The 20,541-nt window shown below is 42.5% G+C and overlaps 1 protein-coding gene across 1 annotated transcript in view; it reads left to right on the top strand.

Moving 5' to 3' along the window:
- Nucleotides 1–20,541, top strand: part of RBM6 (RNA binding motif protein 6) — an 88,186-nt gene that overhangs the window by 53,592 nt on the left and 14,053 nt on the right. Inside the window, exons 7-8 of the mRNA XM_079713477.1 lie at nucleotides 12,888–12,962; nucleotides 18,907–18,967. Of these exons, the coding sequence (XP_079569603.1) occupies nucleotides 12,888–12,962; nucleotides 18,907–18,967 (136 nt within the window). The remainder of the gene's footprint in view (nucleotides 1–12,887; nucleotides 12,963–18,906; nucleotides 18,968–20,541) is intronic.

The following is a 20,541-nucleotide window of genomic DNA, read 5'->3' as shown; positions in this document are numbered from 1 at the left end:
TTATGGTGGTATGATCATCAGGGACCCAGGCTCTTTTAGTTGTGTAACCCTATCATCCTCAGCCTGTGACTTCTACCTGCTTGTCCAAGGTGGCTGCTTGAGTGTCAGCCATCACTTTGACTTGCCGACCAGTGGAAAAGAAGGGATGAAAATGGACATGGTTCTCCCTTTAAGAATAGTTCCTGAACTTTGCAAGTACTATTTCTGCTTATGTCCAGTATATTAGAATTTATGGCTTCACTTAACTGCAGGGAGGGCTGGAAAACTTCTTTATTTCAGGCAGCCATGTACCCAGTTAAAAATCAAGGGTTTGCTTCCAAGAAAAAGGAAGCAAATAGGCATTGGGAGACTACTTGTAGTCTCTTAATCTTCCAGGCTAAGAACCAGATTCCAAATTCTTTTAGGTTATGGAACTTATTTCTTCAAACTTTAGTTATCCTGATAATAATAATAAATATACTAAACAATAATAAACTATATAAATAAAATTAAAATGTATGCTTCTGTTTTTGTATTTTTTAAAATGTCACATAGACTTACGACTAGTAGCTAAAGCTTATGATGTATGTGGGAACAGATGTATATGTATGACTGATTCACTTTGTTATAAAGCAGAAACTAATAAAAAAAAAAGAAAAAAAAAAAGAAATAAAGCTTATGATGTGAAATAGACCAGTGTTGATGTCAGTGTCTAAAATTTGAGTAAAAGATCAATAGATTCAGAAGCTAGAGAAGTTATAGTATGATAAAGACCATATTTTACCTAGGCAGCTTTGGATGTAGTTTTTCTGTATGAGTTATTCTACAACTTATTATATGTAAACTGTAAGATTTATAGAGGGCAGAAGTAGAATGCCCCATTCCTGAAGGCACTAGCATTTCTGCCAGGCCCATCTTAGCAAGAAAAAGAATATATCTTGATCTTATTTATTTCTGGCTCCCTTACTCTCCTTTCTTTCTTTCTTTTTTTTTTAAGATTTATGTATTATTTATTTTTGGCTGTGTCGGGTCTTAGTTGAGGCATGTGGGATCTTTTGTTGCAGCGCGCGGGCTTCTTTCTAGCTGTGACATGCGGGTTTTCTCTTCTCTAGTTGTGGCGCAGAAGCTCCAGGGTGCGTGGGCTCCAGAGCAATGTGGGCTCTGTAGTTTGTGGCACGCAGGTTCTCTTGTTGACGCGCATGAGCTCAGTAGTTGTGGCGTGCGGGCCTAGTTGCCCCGCAGCATGTGGGATCTTAGTTCCCTGACCAGGGATCTAACCCACGTCCCCTGTGTTGGAAGGCGGATTCTTTACCACTGGACCACCAGGGAAGTCCCTCTCTCACTTTTTTTTAAATATAAATTTTAAAATTTTATTTTTGGCTGTGTTGGGTCTTCATTGCTGCTTGCGGGCTTTCTCTAGTTGCAGCGAGCGGGGGCTACTCTTCGTTGCAGTGCACGGACTTCTCATTGTGGTGGCTTCTCTTGTTGCAGAGCACGGGCTCTAGGTGCGCGGGCTTCAGTAGTTGTGGCTCACAGACTCTAGAGTTCAGGCTCAGTAGTTGTGGCACACAGGCTTAGTTGCTCTGCGGCATGTGGGATCTTCCCAGACCAGGGCTTGAACCCGTTTCTCCTGCATTGGCAGGCAGACTCCTGACCACTACGCCACCAGGGAAGCCAGCCTCTCTCACTTTTCTTAAGTGTGGTTTATCCTTTTCTCCTCTCTGGATCACATCCAGCTTTGTCCATTGTATGTGCTGCTCACAGTGCACTTTATACCTGGTGAACTGTGTCACACAGTTGACCTCTTAGCATAAACTTTCTCACTCTCCTTTTGTCCCTCTTCACTTCTGACAATATTAAAGAACACTTTCCATTCTGTATTTCTCCTGATAAGAATTTCAGATAGAGATATGTGCTGTTTATTTATTTAAAACTGTACTTGTTTGTTGTCCTAGTGCTTTAAAAAATAATCTTCATGAGAGCATTGCTAGGTTTTGTTCACCACTGAACCCCCCCATGCCTAGTCTGCTGTGAGAAAATAGTTGTTCTTGAATAATGAATACATAGCCTGTTCTGGCTACTGATTTTGGGGGATGAGGAGGCGGTAGGGAAAGGGTAAAGGCATTTTTTAATCGATAAAACTCTAGAAGTCTTTCCACAAGAAGAAATAATCTTAGTGTATTGAACTGAAATCTTTTGGAGAGGAGCCAGCTGTGTTGTAACGTTAACCATCTTAACGTCAAATTGGTTTGCATTGCCTGACACATAGCCTTTTTTTTTTTTTTGCTGTATGTGGGCCTCTCACTGTTGTGTCCTCTCCTGTTGCGGAGCACAGGCTCCAGACACGCAGGCTCAGCGGCCGTGGCTCACGGGCCCAGCCGCTCCACGACATGTGGGGGATCTTCCTGGACCGGGGCACGAACCCGTGTCCCCTGCATTGGCAGGCGGACTCTCAACCACTGCGCCACCAGGGAAGCCCCACATAGCCTTTTGATAGGACAAAACATGAAGTTGGAACTTTCCTAAAAAATCTAGACGTGCCTGCTATTCCGTGTGCTAGAAACCTCAGGATGCTTCCTGACACTGCTCAAGGCTCTCCCCTTTTGTTTGTTTTTTTGTTTTGTTTTGCGGTACGCGGGCCTCTCACTGTTGTGGCCTCTCCCGTTGCGGAGCACAGGCTCCGGACGCGCAGGCTCAGCGGCCGTGGCTCACGGGCCCAGCCGCTCCGTGGCATGTGGGATCTTCCCGGACCGGGGCACGAACTTGTGTCCCCTGCATCGGCAGGCGGACTCTCAACCACTGCGCCACCAGGGAAGCCCAACTCTCCCCTTTTTAATGTGTTTTTTTCCCCAGTTTTTCTTATAAAGAGGAGAAATGTTCGATTATATGATCACTTATCTTGGTTATTTTGGTGGTCTTCAAACAAATATAAGGGATGCCTTTTAATACACTGGATGGTGTATCTTAGGTCTTGAGAGTGTTTCAAGGCATCCAAGGGTTAAGTCTCTGTTATATCTCCAAGGCATACAGGTCTGACCAGGAGGGTTTCTTCATGGCCAGAGGCTGTGCCTTTGTAGCACTTGATAGTACCTCTAGCTGGGATAGTGTTAGAGACCCGCTGGCTTTGTCTTCTCCCAAACTCCTGGATTACCAGAGATTTCTGCCCTGTGCAGAGATCATTCCCTCATTCTCTATACATATCTGTTGCAATGGCAGCCATGATATTACAGCTCAGCAGATGTTGCTTCCTCAGTATGGACTAATTTAATGTGGGCACATCTTCCATGTGAAAAGCCATCCCTTGCTTTTATTAGGGGCTGAAGTTTGATAATTCTGTTATTTGCATGTGAGAATGAGTAGATCTAAGAGTTAGGAGGACTTCCCTGGTGGCGCAGTGGTTAAGAATCCACCTGCCAATGCAGGGGACACGGCTTCAAACCCTGGTCTGGGAATATCCCACATGCCGCGGAGCAGCTAAGCCCATGTGCCACAACTACTGAAGCCCGTGCACCTAGAGCCCGTGCTCTGCAACAGGAGAAGCCACCGCAATGAGAAGCCCACGCACCGCAACGAAGAGTAGCCCCTGGGCTTCCCTGGTGGTGCAGTGGTTGAGAGTCCACCTGCTGATGCAGGGGACACGGGTTCGTCCCCCGGTCCAGGAAGGTCCCACATACCGCGTGAGCCATGGCCACTGGGCGGGAGAGGCCACAGCAGTGAGAGGCCCATGTAGCACAAAAGAAAAAAAAAAAAAAAAGAGTAGCCCCTGCTCACCGCAACTAGAGAAAGCCCGGGCGCAGCAATGAAGACCCAACACAGCCAAAAATTAATTAATTAATTAATTAAAAGAGTTAGGGATCCAACTTGTTCCAGTGGCCCTTTTCTGACTTGAAACTTCCATTGTTAGTCTTGTAGCTTCTGTCAGAGTGGCATTGGGTCTATAGCTTTTTGACTAAGAAATAAAGAATGGTGGATGGTTACTTCAGCTAAAATGGCAGTTGAACAGTGAGTGTTCAGAAGTCTGGCAGCTTTGTATTTTATTCATCTTTTCAAGGCCCTGTTTCTGCAGAAAGTATGTTAGCAGGGTTCTCTGAAGTGTCTGAGCCCAGGACACTGAAGCCAGAGAGGCTAATAGAGACCACCTTCAAGAGAGCTAAGATTCTTGGGTGGGAGGTAGTAGATAAAGAGCCAGGAGAAATAATCTCTTTTCAATGGTGAGGCCAGAAGAAGAGCTGCTGGTTCTTTGGGGGATGCCTGGGGAATATTGTGCAGCCTTTGTGGTAGGCTCAGCAGTGTGGCCTGTGCAGTGTCTTAGGACTTGTGGGCCTCATCTGCTCTCTTGGCTGCTCCTGCTACCTCCAGTCGTCAGCTCTGTAAGAAAAAGAAATGAGAGAGAAATGGTTTGAACATTATTCAGCAAACAAAGCAAAATAATAAGCTGTATATTTTCCACATTGATTTTAGCAACTTCCTTTTTCTTCCCCTACAGTGACTCAGTTTAGAGACCTAGACAATGAAGCATGAGTATATGTTGAATTTAGGGTCCACTTTTCCCAGAAGAAAGAGCCAGGGGATCTAGAACAATACTCATCTTAGAATATGAAAGAATAAAATGGAGGTTATAGAAACCTGAATTCTGAAAGGAATTCTGAGGATATCAGTAAGATATGTTCAAACCTAATTTTCTACTTCCACTAAGAACTAGATGATATCTTTATTTGGAAATAAATAATTGAATAATCAGGGAAATCGTAACTAAACTGAGGTCTTTATAAAATAAACATTGGCTGAAACATTGTTCTAAAACATACAAAATTATAACAAACGGAAAGTTTCAAAAATATTTGCATTTTAGTGGTTCACAGTTGTTTGATTATTCTAAGCACTGTTAACTGGAGCTTGTAAATTGTTTCTTTATGGTAAGATGTTTGTGGTGAAGGAATTTGCTGAGTGCCCCATCTGCCTGGCAGTCTCAGTCTCTGTAACAGGACCTCATCTTCTCACAAGGAACGAAAAGACTTTTGGCTGTTTTGATTATTTATTTATTTGTTTGTTTATATTTTGCCTCTTTGTTTTTGACTCAAATGACTCTTAGAATAGAAGTCTCTCATAGATCCCCTGGTAGATGAGTCTATCCATACTAAGTCTTCCAGGACCTAAGTTAATGAAATCATCTCCAAGACTGCAGATCACTGATTTTCTTTCACAATGATAGAGGCATTTTCTGGGATCTTACTTTAAAATACACAAAAGAATGGCAGGGAATGCTGGTGGAGTGGGTGGAATGTATTCTCAGCACCAGATGCCTGTGTCGTCAGCGCCTGTGTTGTGTTTCTGGAACAGAGACCTTACTTCCAACTCTGAGCCTGGTGAGTAGAGCCCAGTGAAACACAGGTCAGCCATACTGCTTCAAAGAGCACAAATAAGGTTTTAGTTTTAGCAAGAGGTGGGTTGTGTCCTCTTGGGAAATGACAGATAAGCTGGTCAGGCAGTAAACAGTGTTATCAAGGAGTATTTTAGAAAACATGTTTGTTGTGCTTTTGTCTGGAGGAGAAAAGATATCAAGATAAGTAGCCACCCAGAGGGCAGTGTCTCCTTGCTCCTTAATCTTTTTTTTTTTTAAACATCTTTATTGGAGTATAATTGCTTTACATGTGAATCAGCTATACATATACATATATCCTCGTATCTCCTCCCTCTTGCATCTCCCTCCCACCCTCCCTACCCCACCCCTCTAGGTGGTCACAGAGCAGCGAGCTGATCTCCCTGTGCTATGCGGCAGCTTCCCACTAGCTATTTTACATTTGGTAGTGTATATATGTCCATGCCACTCTCTCACTTCGTCCCAGCTTACCCTTCCCCCCCCATGTCCTCACGTCCATTCTCTACATCTGTGTCTTTATTCCTGTCCTGCCCCTAGGTTCTTCATAACCAATTTTTTTCTTTTTGGTTCCATATATACATGTTAGCATACAGTATTTGTTTTTCTCTTTCTGACTTACTTCACTCTGTATGACAGACTCTAGGTCCATCCACCTCCCTACAAATAACTCAATTTCATTTCTTTTTATGGCTGAGTATTATTCCATTGTATATATGTGTCACATCTTCTTTATCCATTCATCTGTCAGTGGACACTTAGGTTGCTTCCATGTCCTGGCTATTGTAAATAGAGCTGCAGTGAACATTGTGGTACATGACTCTTGTTGAATTGTGGTTTTCTAAGGGTATATGCCCAGTAGTGGGATTGCTGAGTCATATGGTAGTTCTATTTTTGCTCCTCAGTATTAATTGGACCCTCAAGTGCTATTCTGTTTCTGGTGGAGTTTCCATCAGGGCCTCACCTCCTGGTTGCTCAGAGGGCAACTCAGCTTCTGTTGGGTGAAAGGCCATTCTAAGCACAGGGTACATGGCAGTCAGTGGACCAAGCTAGAGGTGTCACAGAGCATTCTGTGTACTTCCTTCAGGATTTTTGGCCTCTACTTCCCTCCTTCCTTCCTTTCCTTTTCTCTTTCTGTCTCTTTCTGGTTTTGGCCTTTGGGGATACTGAGTTTTACAAGATGTTTGAACTGTAACATATCCTCGTACTAGAAGGAATGAGCCTAGCTGCTTTGCAAAAGAGTTCTATAAAAACTACCCTTTTTTTTTTTCCCCGGTAAGCGGGCCTCTCACTGTTGTGGCCTCTCCTGTTGCGGAGCACAGGCTCCGGACGCGCAGGCTCAGCGGCCATGGCTCACGGGCCCAGCCACTCCACGGCATGTGGGATCTTCCCAGACCGGGGCACGAACCCATGTCCCCTGCATTGGCAGGCAGACTCTCAACCACTGCGCCACCAGGGAAGCCCAAAACTACCCTTTTATACTGAGGGGAATGACATATGATCAGCCCTCCATATGCACAGGTTCTGCGTCTGCAGATACAGAAGGCCAGCTATACTACACCATTTTATTTTATTTTTTATATAAATTTATTTTATTTATTTATTTTTGGCTACATTGGGTCTTCATTGCTGCACACGGGCTTTTCTCTAGTTGCAGTGAGCGGGGGCTACTCTTCTTGTGGTGCACGGGCTTATTGCTGTGGCTTCTCGTTGTGGAGAATGGGCTCTAGGCGCAGGGGCTTCAGTAGTTGTGGTTCGCGGGCTCTAGAGCGCAAGCTCAGTAGTTGTGGCTCACGGGCTTAGTTGCTCTGCGGCATGTGGGATCTTCCCGGACCAGGTCTTGAACCCCTGTCTCCTGCATTGGCAGGTGGATTCTTAACCACTGCGCCACCAGGGAAACCCTACTACACCATTTTAGATGAGACTTCAGCATCCTTGGATTTTGGTATCCGTGGGGGTCCTGGAACCAGTCTCCCACAGTTACCAAGAGATACGTCTGTTTTAAACCTGTTATTGTGTTCCTCTTGCTTTACTCTTTCAGCAGGTCTATTTGATTGTTGTTGGTGTTGAAATTCCTAGTAGTGTACTTACTAGCAGCCCTCTTTGTCTTAGACACAGCACCTAAAGTAATTGCAGGTGCTTTAAGAACATAAAGAGCACCTTGAGCAGGCCATTTGGAAGACTGGCAATGCTATCAAGAAAGAGTCTTTATGGCAGTCTCTCTAAAAACTCCCTGTGGGGCCATTGCCTGTAAATTTCTTTAGACTTACCTTGTGCACCTTTTCATCAGAAACCACCTCTTTTTTTTTTTTTTGGCTGAATTGGGTCTTTGTTGCTGCACGCAGACTTTCTCTAGGTTGTGGCGAGCGGGACCTACTCTTCATTGTGGTGCGCAGGCTTCTCATTGCGGTGGCTTCTCTTGTGTAGCATGGACTCTAGGCGCACGTGTAGTTGCAGCATGTGGGCTCACTAGTTGCGGCACGCGGGCTTCAGTAGAGAAGCCACCTCTTTGGTGTGGCAAGTATTATGAGTTGGCTGACACCCTGGAAGTTTAAAAACAAAGAAAAGCAACATGGTGAAAAGAAAACCTGACATTCAGTCCCGTATAAGTTGCTAACTAGCTCTATAATCTTGGGCAGGGTGCTCATGTATCTCAGCCATACTTTCCCATGTGGAAATAGGTATTATATATGTCCTATTGTGAGGATTTATCAAGATGACATTTGTGAAGAATGCCTTTATAAACTGTAATTGCTTTGTGAATAAAGATTACTATCTCTGATAGACAGTACCAGTTCTCAACCACCAGTTACTTGATTCTCCCATCCTGTATTTGGAAGAAGCACAAATCTGCAAAGAGGGCTTGCTCATTTTTCAGTGTGAGTTGTATTCACAAGGCTCACATACTTTCCCCCTGCCTTTGATCCTGTCTGTCTCCATACTTGAATGGGGTGATCTTTTTTTTTTTTTTCCTGTACGCGGGCCTTTCACTGTTGTGGCCTCTCCCGTTGTGGAGCACAGGCTCCGGACATGCAGGCTCAGCGGCCATGGCTCACGGGCCCAGCCGCTCCGCGGCATGTGGGGGATCTTCCCGGACCAGGGCACGAACCCGTGTCCCCTGCATCGGCAGGCGGACTCTCAACTACTGTGCCACCAGGGAAGCCCTGGGGTGATCTTTTATGTCACACAGCAATCATATTCTCAATACAGAGTATAACTGTGACTCTGCTTGTGGGAGATCTTCAGAAAAGATGCAGAGCTGCTGGCCAGAAACATTCTTTCCTTTCCATTTTCTCTTGTACCTCCCCAGTACCTTAAGAATCCTTGGGCTTGGTTATAAACCAGCTGGAAGTTACGATAGAGTCTCAATTCTCTGACCCAAGTCCTTTTCACAGGTTAACAGTCACAAAATGGAGTTACGAAGTCTCCAAGAGCAGCAGATGAAAAGGGAAATGGAAATGTGAATGTTGAATTTAGCACCCCTCAGACCCAGAATATGCTACTCTCTAGTGTCCCTGAGGTGGAGAGTAAGGACTTGCTTTGCTGTTCAGGAGTGTGATTATCTCTCGCTGCTTGCAGCTTCTTCACGTTAAGACCCTTTGAAATATACTTAGGGACGCATATATGTGACTTTGTCAAGTGAGAGCTTTGGGCTTGGGAGGATTCTAGCAGGTTTTAATCTAATTTACGCCTAATCTAACACGACTGAGAAAGGGGGTGTCTTTGGTTTTACCTTCAAATATATGGTGATACATCTTTAGAAGCCAGATGTGGTTAATCAGACTTGTCTTCATGGTACCTTTGCTTCAAGTGGCTTAATAAATAACCCAATAATTCAAATGATGAATAAAAATTCTAGTGTGTGAAGGTAGTAGGTAATAGACAATTAAAAGTGGTCAACCAGAAAGTGACAAAATCATCCTACCCACTTATTAATCCAACTCCCCACAGGTTGTTTCCCTAGGAGACACTGGCATATCTTTACTCTATGAAATCTGAACAAAAGACCTGGCAGGAATGGGGAGGAGTACAATATAAGTCACGCCTGTGCTTGGTACATCTGGGCAGCCTCTGTATGATAACACCTGGGGAATCAAATCATAAATCAACCTGATTGTTCTCATTTGAGTTTTTTGTGTCTGTTTATTCTTTTTTTCTTAGAATTTTTTAAAAAACATATTTATGTATTGATTTGTCTTGAGCTGCATCGGGTCTTAGTTGCAGTACATGGGATTCTCCACTGAAGCACACAGGCTCCTCATTGCGGAGCGTGGGCTTCTTTCTAGTTGTGGTGCATGGGCTCAGTAGTTGCGGGGTGTGGGCTTAGTTGCCCCGAGGCAGTCGGATTTTAGTTCCCCACCAGGGATCAAACCTGTGGAAGGCAGATTCTTAACCATTGGACCACCAGGGAAGTCCCGTGTCTGTTTATTCTTATTAAAACAGTTGGCTCCTGGGCTTCCCTGGTGGCACAGTGGTTAAGAATCCTCCTGCCAATGCAGGAGACATGGGTTTGAGCCCTGGTCTGGGAGGATCCCACATGCCGCAGAGCAGCTAAGCCTGTGCGCCACAACTACTGCGCCTGCTCTCTAGAGCCTTCGAGCCACAGCTACTGAAACCCGCGTGCCTAGAGCCCGTGCTCCACAACAAGAGAGGCCACCGCAATGAGAACACCCCATGCGGCCATAAATAAATAAATAAATAAATAAATTTATAAAAAATCAGTTGGCTCTGTTCTTCAATAGTGATGGGTTTAACAACCATTTTGTATTCTTTAGCAGTGGTGTCTGGTAGCCTCATGTCTAACCATGTACAGATTGAAAAGAAAGGGCTGCCTTAGTTGTAGGGGGCTCTGAGGAATAAGAAATCAGTGGTTAGGACTCTGCACTTCTGTTGCAGGGGGTATGGGTTCAATCCCTGGTCCGGGAACTAGGATCCTGAAAGCCTCATGGTGCTGCCAAAAAAAAAAAATCATGCATGCCTTTGTAACAGATGAATTGAAGGTAATCTTCTCAAGTTGATATGCTGTGAGTACTCCTAGCAGGGCGAGTTCCCTAGCCTCGACAGAAAGTCATCAACGGCTTCTGGAACATCATATTTGTTATCTGATAAGTATAACGTGCTCCTTGCCTTAGGAATTCCTGAGTCTACTGATGCCTCCAAGTGGTGCAATCAGAATTTGCAATTGACTGCAATTCACAGTGGTGCCTTGTTCTGATGGCACTGTTCACTGTTCAAATGGCAACCCACATGTTTTATGGACTGGGTGTACAGGTGTACATGACAGCAGTACCTTCCTCTAGGGCCACTGTGTGCTAAAGCACTCCAGTCTTCCAGGGATAGTTGGATCCATTCAGTCTTTTTTTCATTCCATAACTGCTTATTAAGCTCCTTTTCTGTACCAAGTACTGAGTTTGGTACTGATAATAAAAGACCAGCAAGATTTAGCCTGGTTGATCAGATTTGGCCCAGCATTTGAAAACTTATGCTAAGTGCTGTCCTAAAGATACAGGTTCTGACATGCAGTGACCATTCCCTTATGAAAGCTTAGTCTTTCAGTAGATTGAAATGGGGTGTGAAGTATTATCACCTGACAAGCAAGTAAGATGAAGTGAGTAACTAATCTGATGAATGAGTGACTAGTCCTTTTCTAGCACTTAGGGCTCGAAATACAGGTATTGAGCCCTAACTATATCCCATGCTAAGCACCTGACATGTATTAATTTACTTAATCTTCATAACCACCTTATGAAGTAGGTACTGTTATTCCTACTTTACAAATGAGGAAACTGAAGCTCAGAGAAGTTAAGGACCTTGCTGAAGGTCATGGAGTGGAGGCAGGATGCAAGTTTAGGGAACCTGACCCAGAGTCCATATTCTTAAATGACATGATATACTGCCTCTGGGTGGAAGGGTATCATCTTGACCAACCTCCTGTATAGGTAGAGCTTGGCAGAGTGATAATCCCCTGACCCTCCCTGTCTGCAGAGCTTTTTCTCTTTCCTGGATTGGCTCCTAGAGCAGATTACCTATCCCTAAGAGTGAGCAGGAGTTGCCAAATGCAGCAGGCAGTCCCTTATCTACAGCCCCAGAAGTGAATCTGCCTCTCCCTTTCACCAGCTGGGTAACCTTGCCTCTCTGAGCATGTTTCGTCATCTGTAAAATGGATATAATGATCATGGGATCATTTAGGGGTTAAATGAGATAACATGCTTAACAGTTTCTGGCTCTGAGTAAGCACTTAAAAAATGTTAGCAAATTTTTATTATCATTGTCCTCTAGCCTTGAGAACAAACCATGAAACAGTTTCTCAGAGACCAAATTCTAGGACTTAGGTAGGTGGGCAGGTTTTTTTTTGTTTTGTTTTGTTTTCACAAGACAATAATTTTATTCTATGTATTTCTCTTGACTCTTTTGGTGTGAAAAGCAGAGAGGTAAAGCATTATTTGACAGATGTATGGATTCAAGCAAGAAACTGAGGTCCAATTGCAAAGAAATGCCTTGTATAACTCAGAGCCCTGTCTGAGGAGACACAGAGGACCCTAGAGGGCGGAGAATGAACACAGCGCAGGGGCTAGTTCCAGAGTCGCATCCTCGGTTAGTTCACTTGCAAGTGTGGGTGAGGGTCCCTTGTCAGTAGGCAGAGATTTTTTTTTCCTCTGCTCTAACACATATCTGCTGTCCAGTGTTTATTAAACAAAATTTATTTTTTTCTTGATGTGAAAGAATTCGTGTCTTGTCCAAAATGCAGAGGCAAAGGAGCTCTGTAACTGCAGGCTTGTTGAACCCCTTTTCCCACCTGTTCTGGTGCCAGGCTTTCCCAAAGTGCTTATTTGCCAATGGTTGCTCCTCAGTTCTCATGGCCAGCTCACTCTGAAGGCTCCAAGCCACAGTGATGCTGCTGCCACCACCGCCACCACCACCACTGCTGCCACCACCAGCCATTCAGTTTCCTGCTCTCAGGATGTGACCTGCCGTGAAGCTTTCACATTCCTCTTTTCTTCCTGTCTTCGGTGTTGTACCTCTTTCTTTTGGTGCTTTTGCCATGCAGCAGTATTGCAAAAAAAGTTTTCAGGCACCAAAGTTAAGAGCCCTTACTACCTCACCAAGGGGATTTGAGTTAGCCATGGAAAAGAAGATATTTGAGAGGGCTCCTGTGCCTCTGTGCTTCAGAAAGAAAAAGTTTGCTTCTTGACAGTGTGCTAGCTCCCTAGCCAGGTGGGGGACGTGCTGGGACTACATGACCTCTGGAGGAGTAGACTGGACCTAACCTGCCCAAAGACAGCACCCCAACCCACAGGAGCCAAGGCTGAAGACTGATTTCACCTTCTCCCATTCCCTTTCCCTAAGCTTAAGCTTGCTCTGCCACACTGTCCCAAGTCTGTGGCTTATAACAGCCATTTCTTTTTGCCGATGAATAAGCCCACTCTTTGTAAAATGTTTCAACTTAGGGACTGGAAAGGCTCTCTGTGCTTTCCTGTCTCTTTGTTTCTCCAAAGGTTGATGTTGATGGCTTCTGTCTTTGTCTTTACAGGGAACTCTAACGATCCATGACAAAGAGGTCACCCTTGAGTATGTACCAAGCCTGGATTTTTGGTACTGCAAACGGGTAAGTGCCAAGAATTCCTCTCCTTAGAAGTAATGATCCAGCATCACAGCTCCTCCATGTCTACAGGAATGCTGCCTGGTATAGTATGCATTGCCAAGGGCAAAGCTCTTCTTCCTTGGTTCACTTCAGATGAACTGGAGGTCAGGGCAAGATCATCTATAATTTCTGCTTCCCAGCTACTGCCTGTGGCCATAGAGGGTTCTGGGCCTGTCGTTGGAGACCTTTTCCCAAGGACATATGCCATGCTTTCTGTTGGTTACGAACTGAAAGAAAAACAGTCCTTTGACTTATAACTTCTCCCAAGTTACCCTTCCTGGGGTAAAGAGGATTTATTAGTGTTTGGAATGATGTATATAAAGAGGCTGGTTCTGTGAGAGGTACACATTTTTTTTTGGATATTCAGGGGTTTCCAAGGATATAGAACTTTAGGTACCATGGTATTTTTCCTCTGTTCAACTTCATATTGTTCTTGAATGGCATATATAAAGATTTTGGGCTATACTCTTTTTATTTTTAAAATTTTTTTATTTTTTTATTTTTATACTCTTTTTAGAAGTCCAGTTTGATTGCAAATGAGCATGAAAATATATTTTGTCATTTTTCATTGCTACTATTTAGTTTCAAAAATAAGTTTGAAAAATCTATATAAAGTTTCTGAACCAAGATTCATTAAAAGTGTTGTAGAACTTGATAAAATTAAGTAAAAGCTTTAGCTTTACATTTTGGAATACAGTTTGGATAGCTGTGATTGTCATTGACCAAAGTATTCATAGTTCATGGATGTAGTACCTTAAGCTGTCAATTTAGGAAAACATTTAACTATTTTTTAAAAGGTGATGAAATACACATAACATTAAATTTACCATTTTAACCATTTTAAAGCATATAATTCAGTAGCCTTAAATACATTCACAATGAAGTGCAATCATCAACACTACCTAATTCTAGAACTTTTTCATCACCCTAAAAGGAAACCCCATATGTATGAAACAGTCTCTCGCCATTTCCCTTTCCCTCAGTTTCTGGAAACCACTATTAATATTCTGTTTTTTATCTCTATGAATGTGCCTATTCTGAACATTTCATGTAAGTAGAACCGTATATTATGTGACCTTTTGTGTCTGCCTTCTTTCACTTAGCATGTTTTCAAGGTTCATCCATGTTATAGTGTGTATCAGTACTTCATTTATTTTTATGGCTGAATAATATTATATGGATATACCACATCTTGTTTATCTGTTCATCAGTTGATGGACATTTGAGTTGTTTCTACTTCTTGGCTATTGAGAATAAGACTGCTATGAATATTCATGTGCAAGTTTTTGTTTGAAAACCTGTTTTCAGTTCTTTTGGAACTGCCCAGGAGTAGAATTGTTGGGTCATATGGTACTTTTCATTTTTTAACTCTTTGAGGAACCAATAAACTGTTTTCCACAGACAGCAGCTGCACCATTTTACATTCCCTCCAACATTGTCTGAGGGTTCCAATTTCTCCACATCCTTGCCAACATTTGTTATATTCCTTTTTTTTTTTTTTTTTTTTGATAGTAGCCATCAAACTGTTCCACAACCACCAGCGGGTGTGAAATAGTATGAGGATGATTTGCATTCCCCTAATAATGTTGAGCATCTTTTCTTGTGTTTGTAGCCACTAGTATATCTTCTTTGGAAAAACGTTCATTCAAGTCCATTTTTGATTAGGTTGTCTTTTTTTTTTGGAGTATAGTTGATTTACAGTGTTGTGTTAGTTTCAGGTGTACAGGAAAGTGAATCAGTTATATTTATATCCACTCTTTTTTAGATTCTTTTCCCATAGAGGCCATTACAGAGTATTGAGTAGAGTTCCCTGTGCTATATACAGTGTAGGTCCTTATTAGTTAATCTGTTTTACATATAGTAGTGTGTGTATGTCAATCCCAATCTTCCAATACATCCCTCCCCTCTGTCTTCTTGTTAAGTTGTAAGAGTTCTTGGGAATTCCCTGGTGGTCCAGTGGTTAGGACTTGGTGCTTTGACTGCAGTGGCAATCCTTGGTTGGGGAACTAAGATCCCACAAGCTGTGCGGTGTGGCCAAAAAAAAAAAAAAGAAAGAAAAAGTTGTAAGAGTTCTTTATATATTCTAGATGTTTATCCCTTATCAGATATGTGATTTGCAAATATTTTCTCCCATTCTGTGTGTTGTCTTTAACTTGCTTGATAGTGTCCTTTGATACACAGGGTTTTAATTTTGATAAAGCCCAATTCATCTATTTTTTTTCTTTTTTAAAAAATTTATTTATATATTTATTTATTTTGGGCTGTGTTGGGTCTTCGTTGCTGTGCACGGGCTTTCTCTAGTTGCAGTGAGCGGGGGCTGCTCTTCATTGGGGTGCGCGGACTTCTCATTGCGGTGGCTTCTCTTGTTACAGAGCGCGGGCTTCAGTAGTTGTGTCTCGCGGGCTCTAGAGCGCAGGCTCAGTAGTTGTGGTGCACGGGCTTAGGTGCTCCACGGCATGTGGGATCTTCCTGGACCAGGGCTCAAACGTGTGTCTCCTGCATTGGCAGGTGGATTCTTAACCATTGCGCCACCAGGGAAGCCCCTATTTTTTTTCCTTTTATTGCTTGTCCTTTGGTGTCATGAAACCATTGCCAAAGCCAAGGTCTTGAAGACTTATCCATATGTTTTCTTCTAAGAAATTTATAGTTTTGGCTTTTATATTTAGATCTTTAGTCTATTTTGAGTTAATTTTTGTTCCGGGTATGAAGTAAGGGTCCAGTTTCATTCTTTGGAATGTGGATATTCAGTTTTCCCAGCACCATTTGTTGAATTAACTATTAACTATTATTTCCCTGTTGAATGGTTTTGGTACTCTTGTTGGAAATCATTTGACCATAGATGTATAGGTTTATTTCTGTAGACTCTCAGTTTTATTCTGTTGATCTATATTTTTATCCTTATGCCAGTACCACACTGGTTTTCGTTTTTGTTTTTGTTTTTTTGGCTGCGTTGGGTCTTCGTTGCTGTGCATGGGCCCTCTCCAGTTGCGGCGAGCAGGGGCACTCTTCGCTGTGGTGCGGTGGCTTCACCTGTTGCGGCACACAGGCTCTAGGCACACAGGCCTCAGCAGTTGCAGCATGTGGGCTCAGTAGTTGTGGCTCATGAGGGCTCAGTAGTTGTGGATCGTGAGAGCTCAGTAGTTGTGGCACACGGGCTCAGCTGCTCCACGGCATGTGGGATCTTCCCAGACCAGGGCTCGAACCTGCATCCCCCGCATTGGCAGGCAGATTCTTAACCACTGTGCCACCAGGGAAGCCCACCACACTGTTTTGGTTACTGTAACTCTTTAGTAAGTTTTGCAGTTGGGAAGTGTGAGTCCTTTGATTTTGTTCTTCTTTTTCAAAATTGTTTTGGCTGCTCAGGGTCCCTTGCAATTTCATATACATTTGAGGATCTGCTTTTCCATTTCTGCAAAAAAGGCCATTAGAATTTTGAGAACATTTTGCATTTTAATAGTGATTGCCTCTACATCTTAGAATTATGAGTGATTTTCCCCTGTCTCTTAAACTTTCCATTATTAGCTATAATGCACATGTATTGTTTATTTTATAATCAGAGACGGAGGGAGCTAGCATTAAAGGGAAAGTTTTGAACTCTATTTTCTGTTAACCAGCAGAAAAAAATGTTAATATCTGACATCAGAATTATATAGCTGTTGCCAAGGCTATTGCTTGAAAGAACAAAATAGCTTGGTTAAATTGTTCCCTAAAATGGCAGGCCACTTGTTGAGCTGTTTCAGAGGTACTTTATAATTTCTGTGCTTTTCTGGAAGAGTTGAGGTGCCAACCCTGCATATGTGATCTTTGGCCTGATGTGAAATGCACTGACTTTTTAAAAAATTCATAGCAGTATTACTCATAATAACCAAAAAGTAGAAACAACCCAAATGCCCATCAACTGATGAATGGATAAACAAAATGTGGTATAGCCATAAAATGGAATGCTATTTAGCAGTAAAAAGGAATGAAGTATTGATAGGTGCTACAACATGAATGAACTGGGAAAAAACTATGCCAGACGCAAAAGATTAATTCTATAGGACTGGGGGTGAGAATGGGAGATGACTCCACCAGGTTTCTTTTTGGGATAAGAATATGTTCTAAAGTTAGATTATGGTGATGATTGTATTATAGATATGCTAGAAATCATTGAATTGGACACTTAAAACTGATGAATTTTATGGTATTTAAATTATACCTACTCAGGTTAGGATCCTGATTCCCCCACTTACAGCTCTGCTGTACAGTCATCCAGTGGTATCTGTGGGGGATTAATTCCAAGACCCCCTGCTGATATCAAAATCCACAGATGCTCAAGTCTCTTGTATAAAATGATGTAGTATTTGCACATAACCTAGGCACATCCTCTCATGTACTTTAAATCATCTCTAGATTACTTATAGCAGATAATACAATGTAAATGCTATGTAAATAGCTGCCTGCATGTGGCAAATTCAAGTTTTGTTTTTTGGGACTTTCTGGAATTTTTTTTCCCCAAATATATTTGATCTGTAGTTGGTTAATCTGCAGATGTGGAACCTGTGGATATGGAGGGCCAACTGTAATAACAAATAGCCCTCAAATCCTCGTGACTTACATTGACAAACATATTCTTCACTCACATTACATGTCCAGGGGCTGTGGGCAGTTGCTGCAGTTCGGCTTCAGGGCCACTCAGTCTGGGACCCAGGTGGAAGGAGTTAGTCCCGCATCGGGACTCCTGGCCAAGGGAAAGAACAGGATGCTCATCTACACAAGCATTGGCTCTTAAAGCTTCTGCGAGACCTGTGTAGATCACGTTCACTCATGCTCCATTGACCAAAGCAAGACATGTGGCAAGGCTGACAGTGAAGTCACTCACCCTACAGGGAGGCACCACAGTCACTTGACAGTGGGCAGGGCTGTGTGTATGTTCTGCTTACAGAGAAGGGAATAATAAAGTAATTGACTTTAATCACCTTGCTCAAGTGACTTAACCTCTCCAGGTCTCAGTTTCATTATCTACAAATTGGGGAGATAATAGTTGTCTGGATCAGTAAATGACCACATGTAAAGTAAAGTAAGCCCAGTACATGCTGTGTGCTGTTTAATCATTAGCTGCTGCTGCTTTTATTACTATTCTCTCCTCCTCCATTTGGTAATCTTTTACTCAACCTACAAGGCCCTACTCATACAGAATCCTTTTCATGGTTCCTGCTCTTTTGGTTTCTTACCAGTCAACTCTGCCCTTCTAACACTCTGAGCTCAGTGGCAAAAGTTCAGGTTTGGGGCTGTGTTTGGGGCTGGGCAATGATAGACTTGCCTTTTTGTTCATAGGTTCAGATAAGAAGAACTACATTCACAATGCAAAGTGTCTCTTCCCTTGTTCTAGGGTAGTGAATGTAACTTTTCCTTTTAACATCCTCAGAATAGCTGCCAGAGACACTACTTATGGATCTTCCTCCTCCTTCCGTGCCCTTTTTAAAATCAGTGTTTGAGAAAGGAATTGATGACTGGATTCTTCTCAGTTCCAGCCAAGCCTGAATAGGGTTGTCATAACCAGTTCAGGATCAAATTTTGGATGCAGACTGAGTGGTAACAGCTCTAGGGCAGTATATCCTATAAACCACTTAATAGTCCAGTTTTCTTAGTCAACTTTACTTCCTGTAGAAATCCTTGTCCAGAGCAAAAGCATTTGGGGCTGCTCCAAGGTCCATATACCCTGTTAGAGGCAGCTCTCAAACAGCAGCTCATCAGAGTCTATGTCAGCTCTGATGAGTGGAAGACATCAGACTGATTAGGTTTTAAGGTGATCTGGGATATGGCTTATTTCTTTCATTTTTCGGCAGTTGTTGCTGTGTTGGATATAAGTAAGATTTTAAAAAAAATTTTGGGGGGTCAATTTGAATTCTTTTCCTTTCCCTTGTAGTGTAAGGCCAGCACTGGTGGACACCGATCTTCATGTTCATTCTGCAAGTGCCCAAGGGAAGGTGAGTGGTGGTAGAGATGGAGGTGGTAGTTTTTATTTTGTGCACTGAGCAAAACAAATTTCATGCTTTCCTTGGCTTCAAAGAGTGATCATCCCTAAATACAAAATGATCTGTAAAGCTTGAAGTTATTGGGAATAATTTGCTATTGTTATTATTTTCTCATTTACGTTCTAAACATTTGAGGATCTTCAACACAAAAACATTTGTTAAAGTAACAGTAAAAATATAAACAAGAGACAATAATCAGGATTGAGGGTTTATGCTATTTTTATAGAGTAATAAACCTAACAGCTTCTCAGTAACTTGGTTTTAAAGTTAATTTCTCCAGAGAACCTGTAGGTAAACAACCTTGAAGAGTTTGTCAAAGGCATCCGTAACAATAGTCCTATAACAATGACTGTTATGTGCCTCTTTCTGATATTATTCTGTAAGGAAAGCTAGTGCATGACCATAAAATACAGTTCAGTGCTGGGATCATGTTAGTCTTCTGAAAGATCTGTTTGTTCCAAGGTTAGAACTTAGCATGCCTACAAAGAATTCCTTAGCTGGGCTTTTGGCCTATAGTGGAGATTCTACTCTCTAGTGAGGGCTGTGAAGCAGGTGTTCTGAAAATCTTTGGGGAAGGCTCTACATGCTCTAGAGACCAAACCAGCATGTGGGAAGGTGAGTAAATAACTTCCCCATGGACAGGTTGGAGATTTTTAGCTTGTTGTATTACGTCAATTAGGCAAAATTGTACTTTTTCCCTCAAGAAAGACTTCTTTCTCAGTCTACTCTAACAAATGAACAGATGGTTTATAAAAACCTTTGAGCACCATACCACTAAGATGGCTGAAACACCTTTAACATGGAAACATACATAGCAAGTATTCATTGGTCGCCTGTCACTGCTGTTAAGTAATCTCTACACTGCTCCCATAGAATGTCTCTTTGAGCCTCATGACTTCCTCTAAGAATGAATTAATTGCAGAAATACCTCCAATTAACTGGACAAATTATCCTGCTTTAGAGATTTGAAATGAATCATTTATATTTTGAAGGACATTTGCCCATTATAATTATTTGCATATAAATGAGCTGTGTGCAGGTAGGTCTCTTCTTAGCTTTGCCGGAGAATAGGGTGTCTGGTCTTACAGAATTTGAGCAGCTATCTTAGTACCGTAACACTGGAAGAAGCAAGGCCCCTAGCCATACACGTCTGAGATAAGCGTTTCTAGCAAACTTCTAGCAAGGGCCATATCTTTGGTAATTTTGTCCCCAGATCTGTTCTATCATTGGTTATAATAGTAAAGTTCAGGGTCTCATGAAGGATTTAAATGTTGGGGAAGTGATAGAAAACTCGTAAGATTAAATTTTTTAAATACTGGGTAGTTTCTTCTGTTAACTGTTTTATATGCTGTCTTATTAGCCATGCTTAAAGTCTGGCAGAGGACTTTTTGTAGGTATTTCTTTGACTTTTAAAACTATTCCAGGGAATTCCCTGGTGGTCCAGTGGTTAGGACTTGGTGCTTTCACTGCTGTGGCCCAGGTTCAGTCCCTCGTCGGGGAACTAAGATCTCACATGCCACGTGGTG

This window comes from Hyperoodon ampullatus (genome assembly GCF_949752795.1).
Source record: "Hyperoodon ampullatus genome assembly, chromosome: 10".
NCBI lineage: Eukaryota > Metazoa > Chordata > Mammalia > Artiodactyla > Ziphiidae > Hyperoodon > Hyperoodon ampullatus.
The sequence above is the reverse complement of the archived record's forward strand: the minus strand, read 5'-3'. Positions and strand labels throughout refer to the sequence as shown.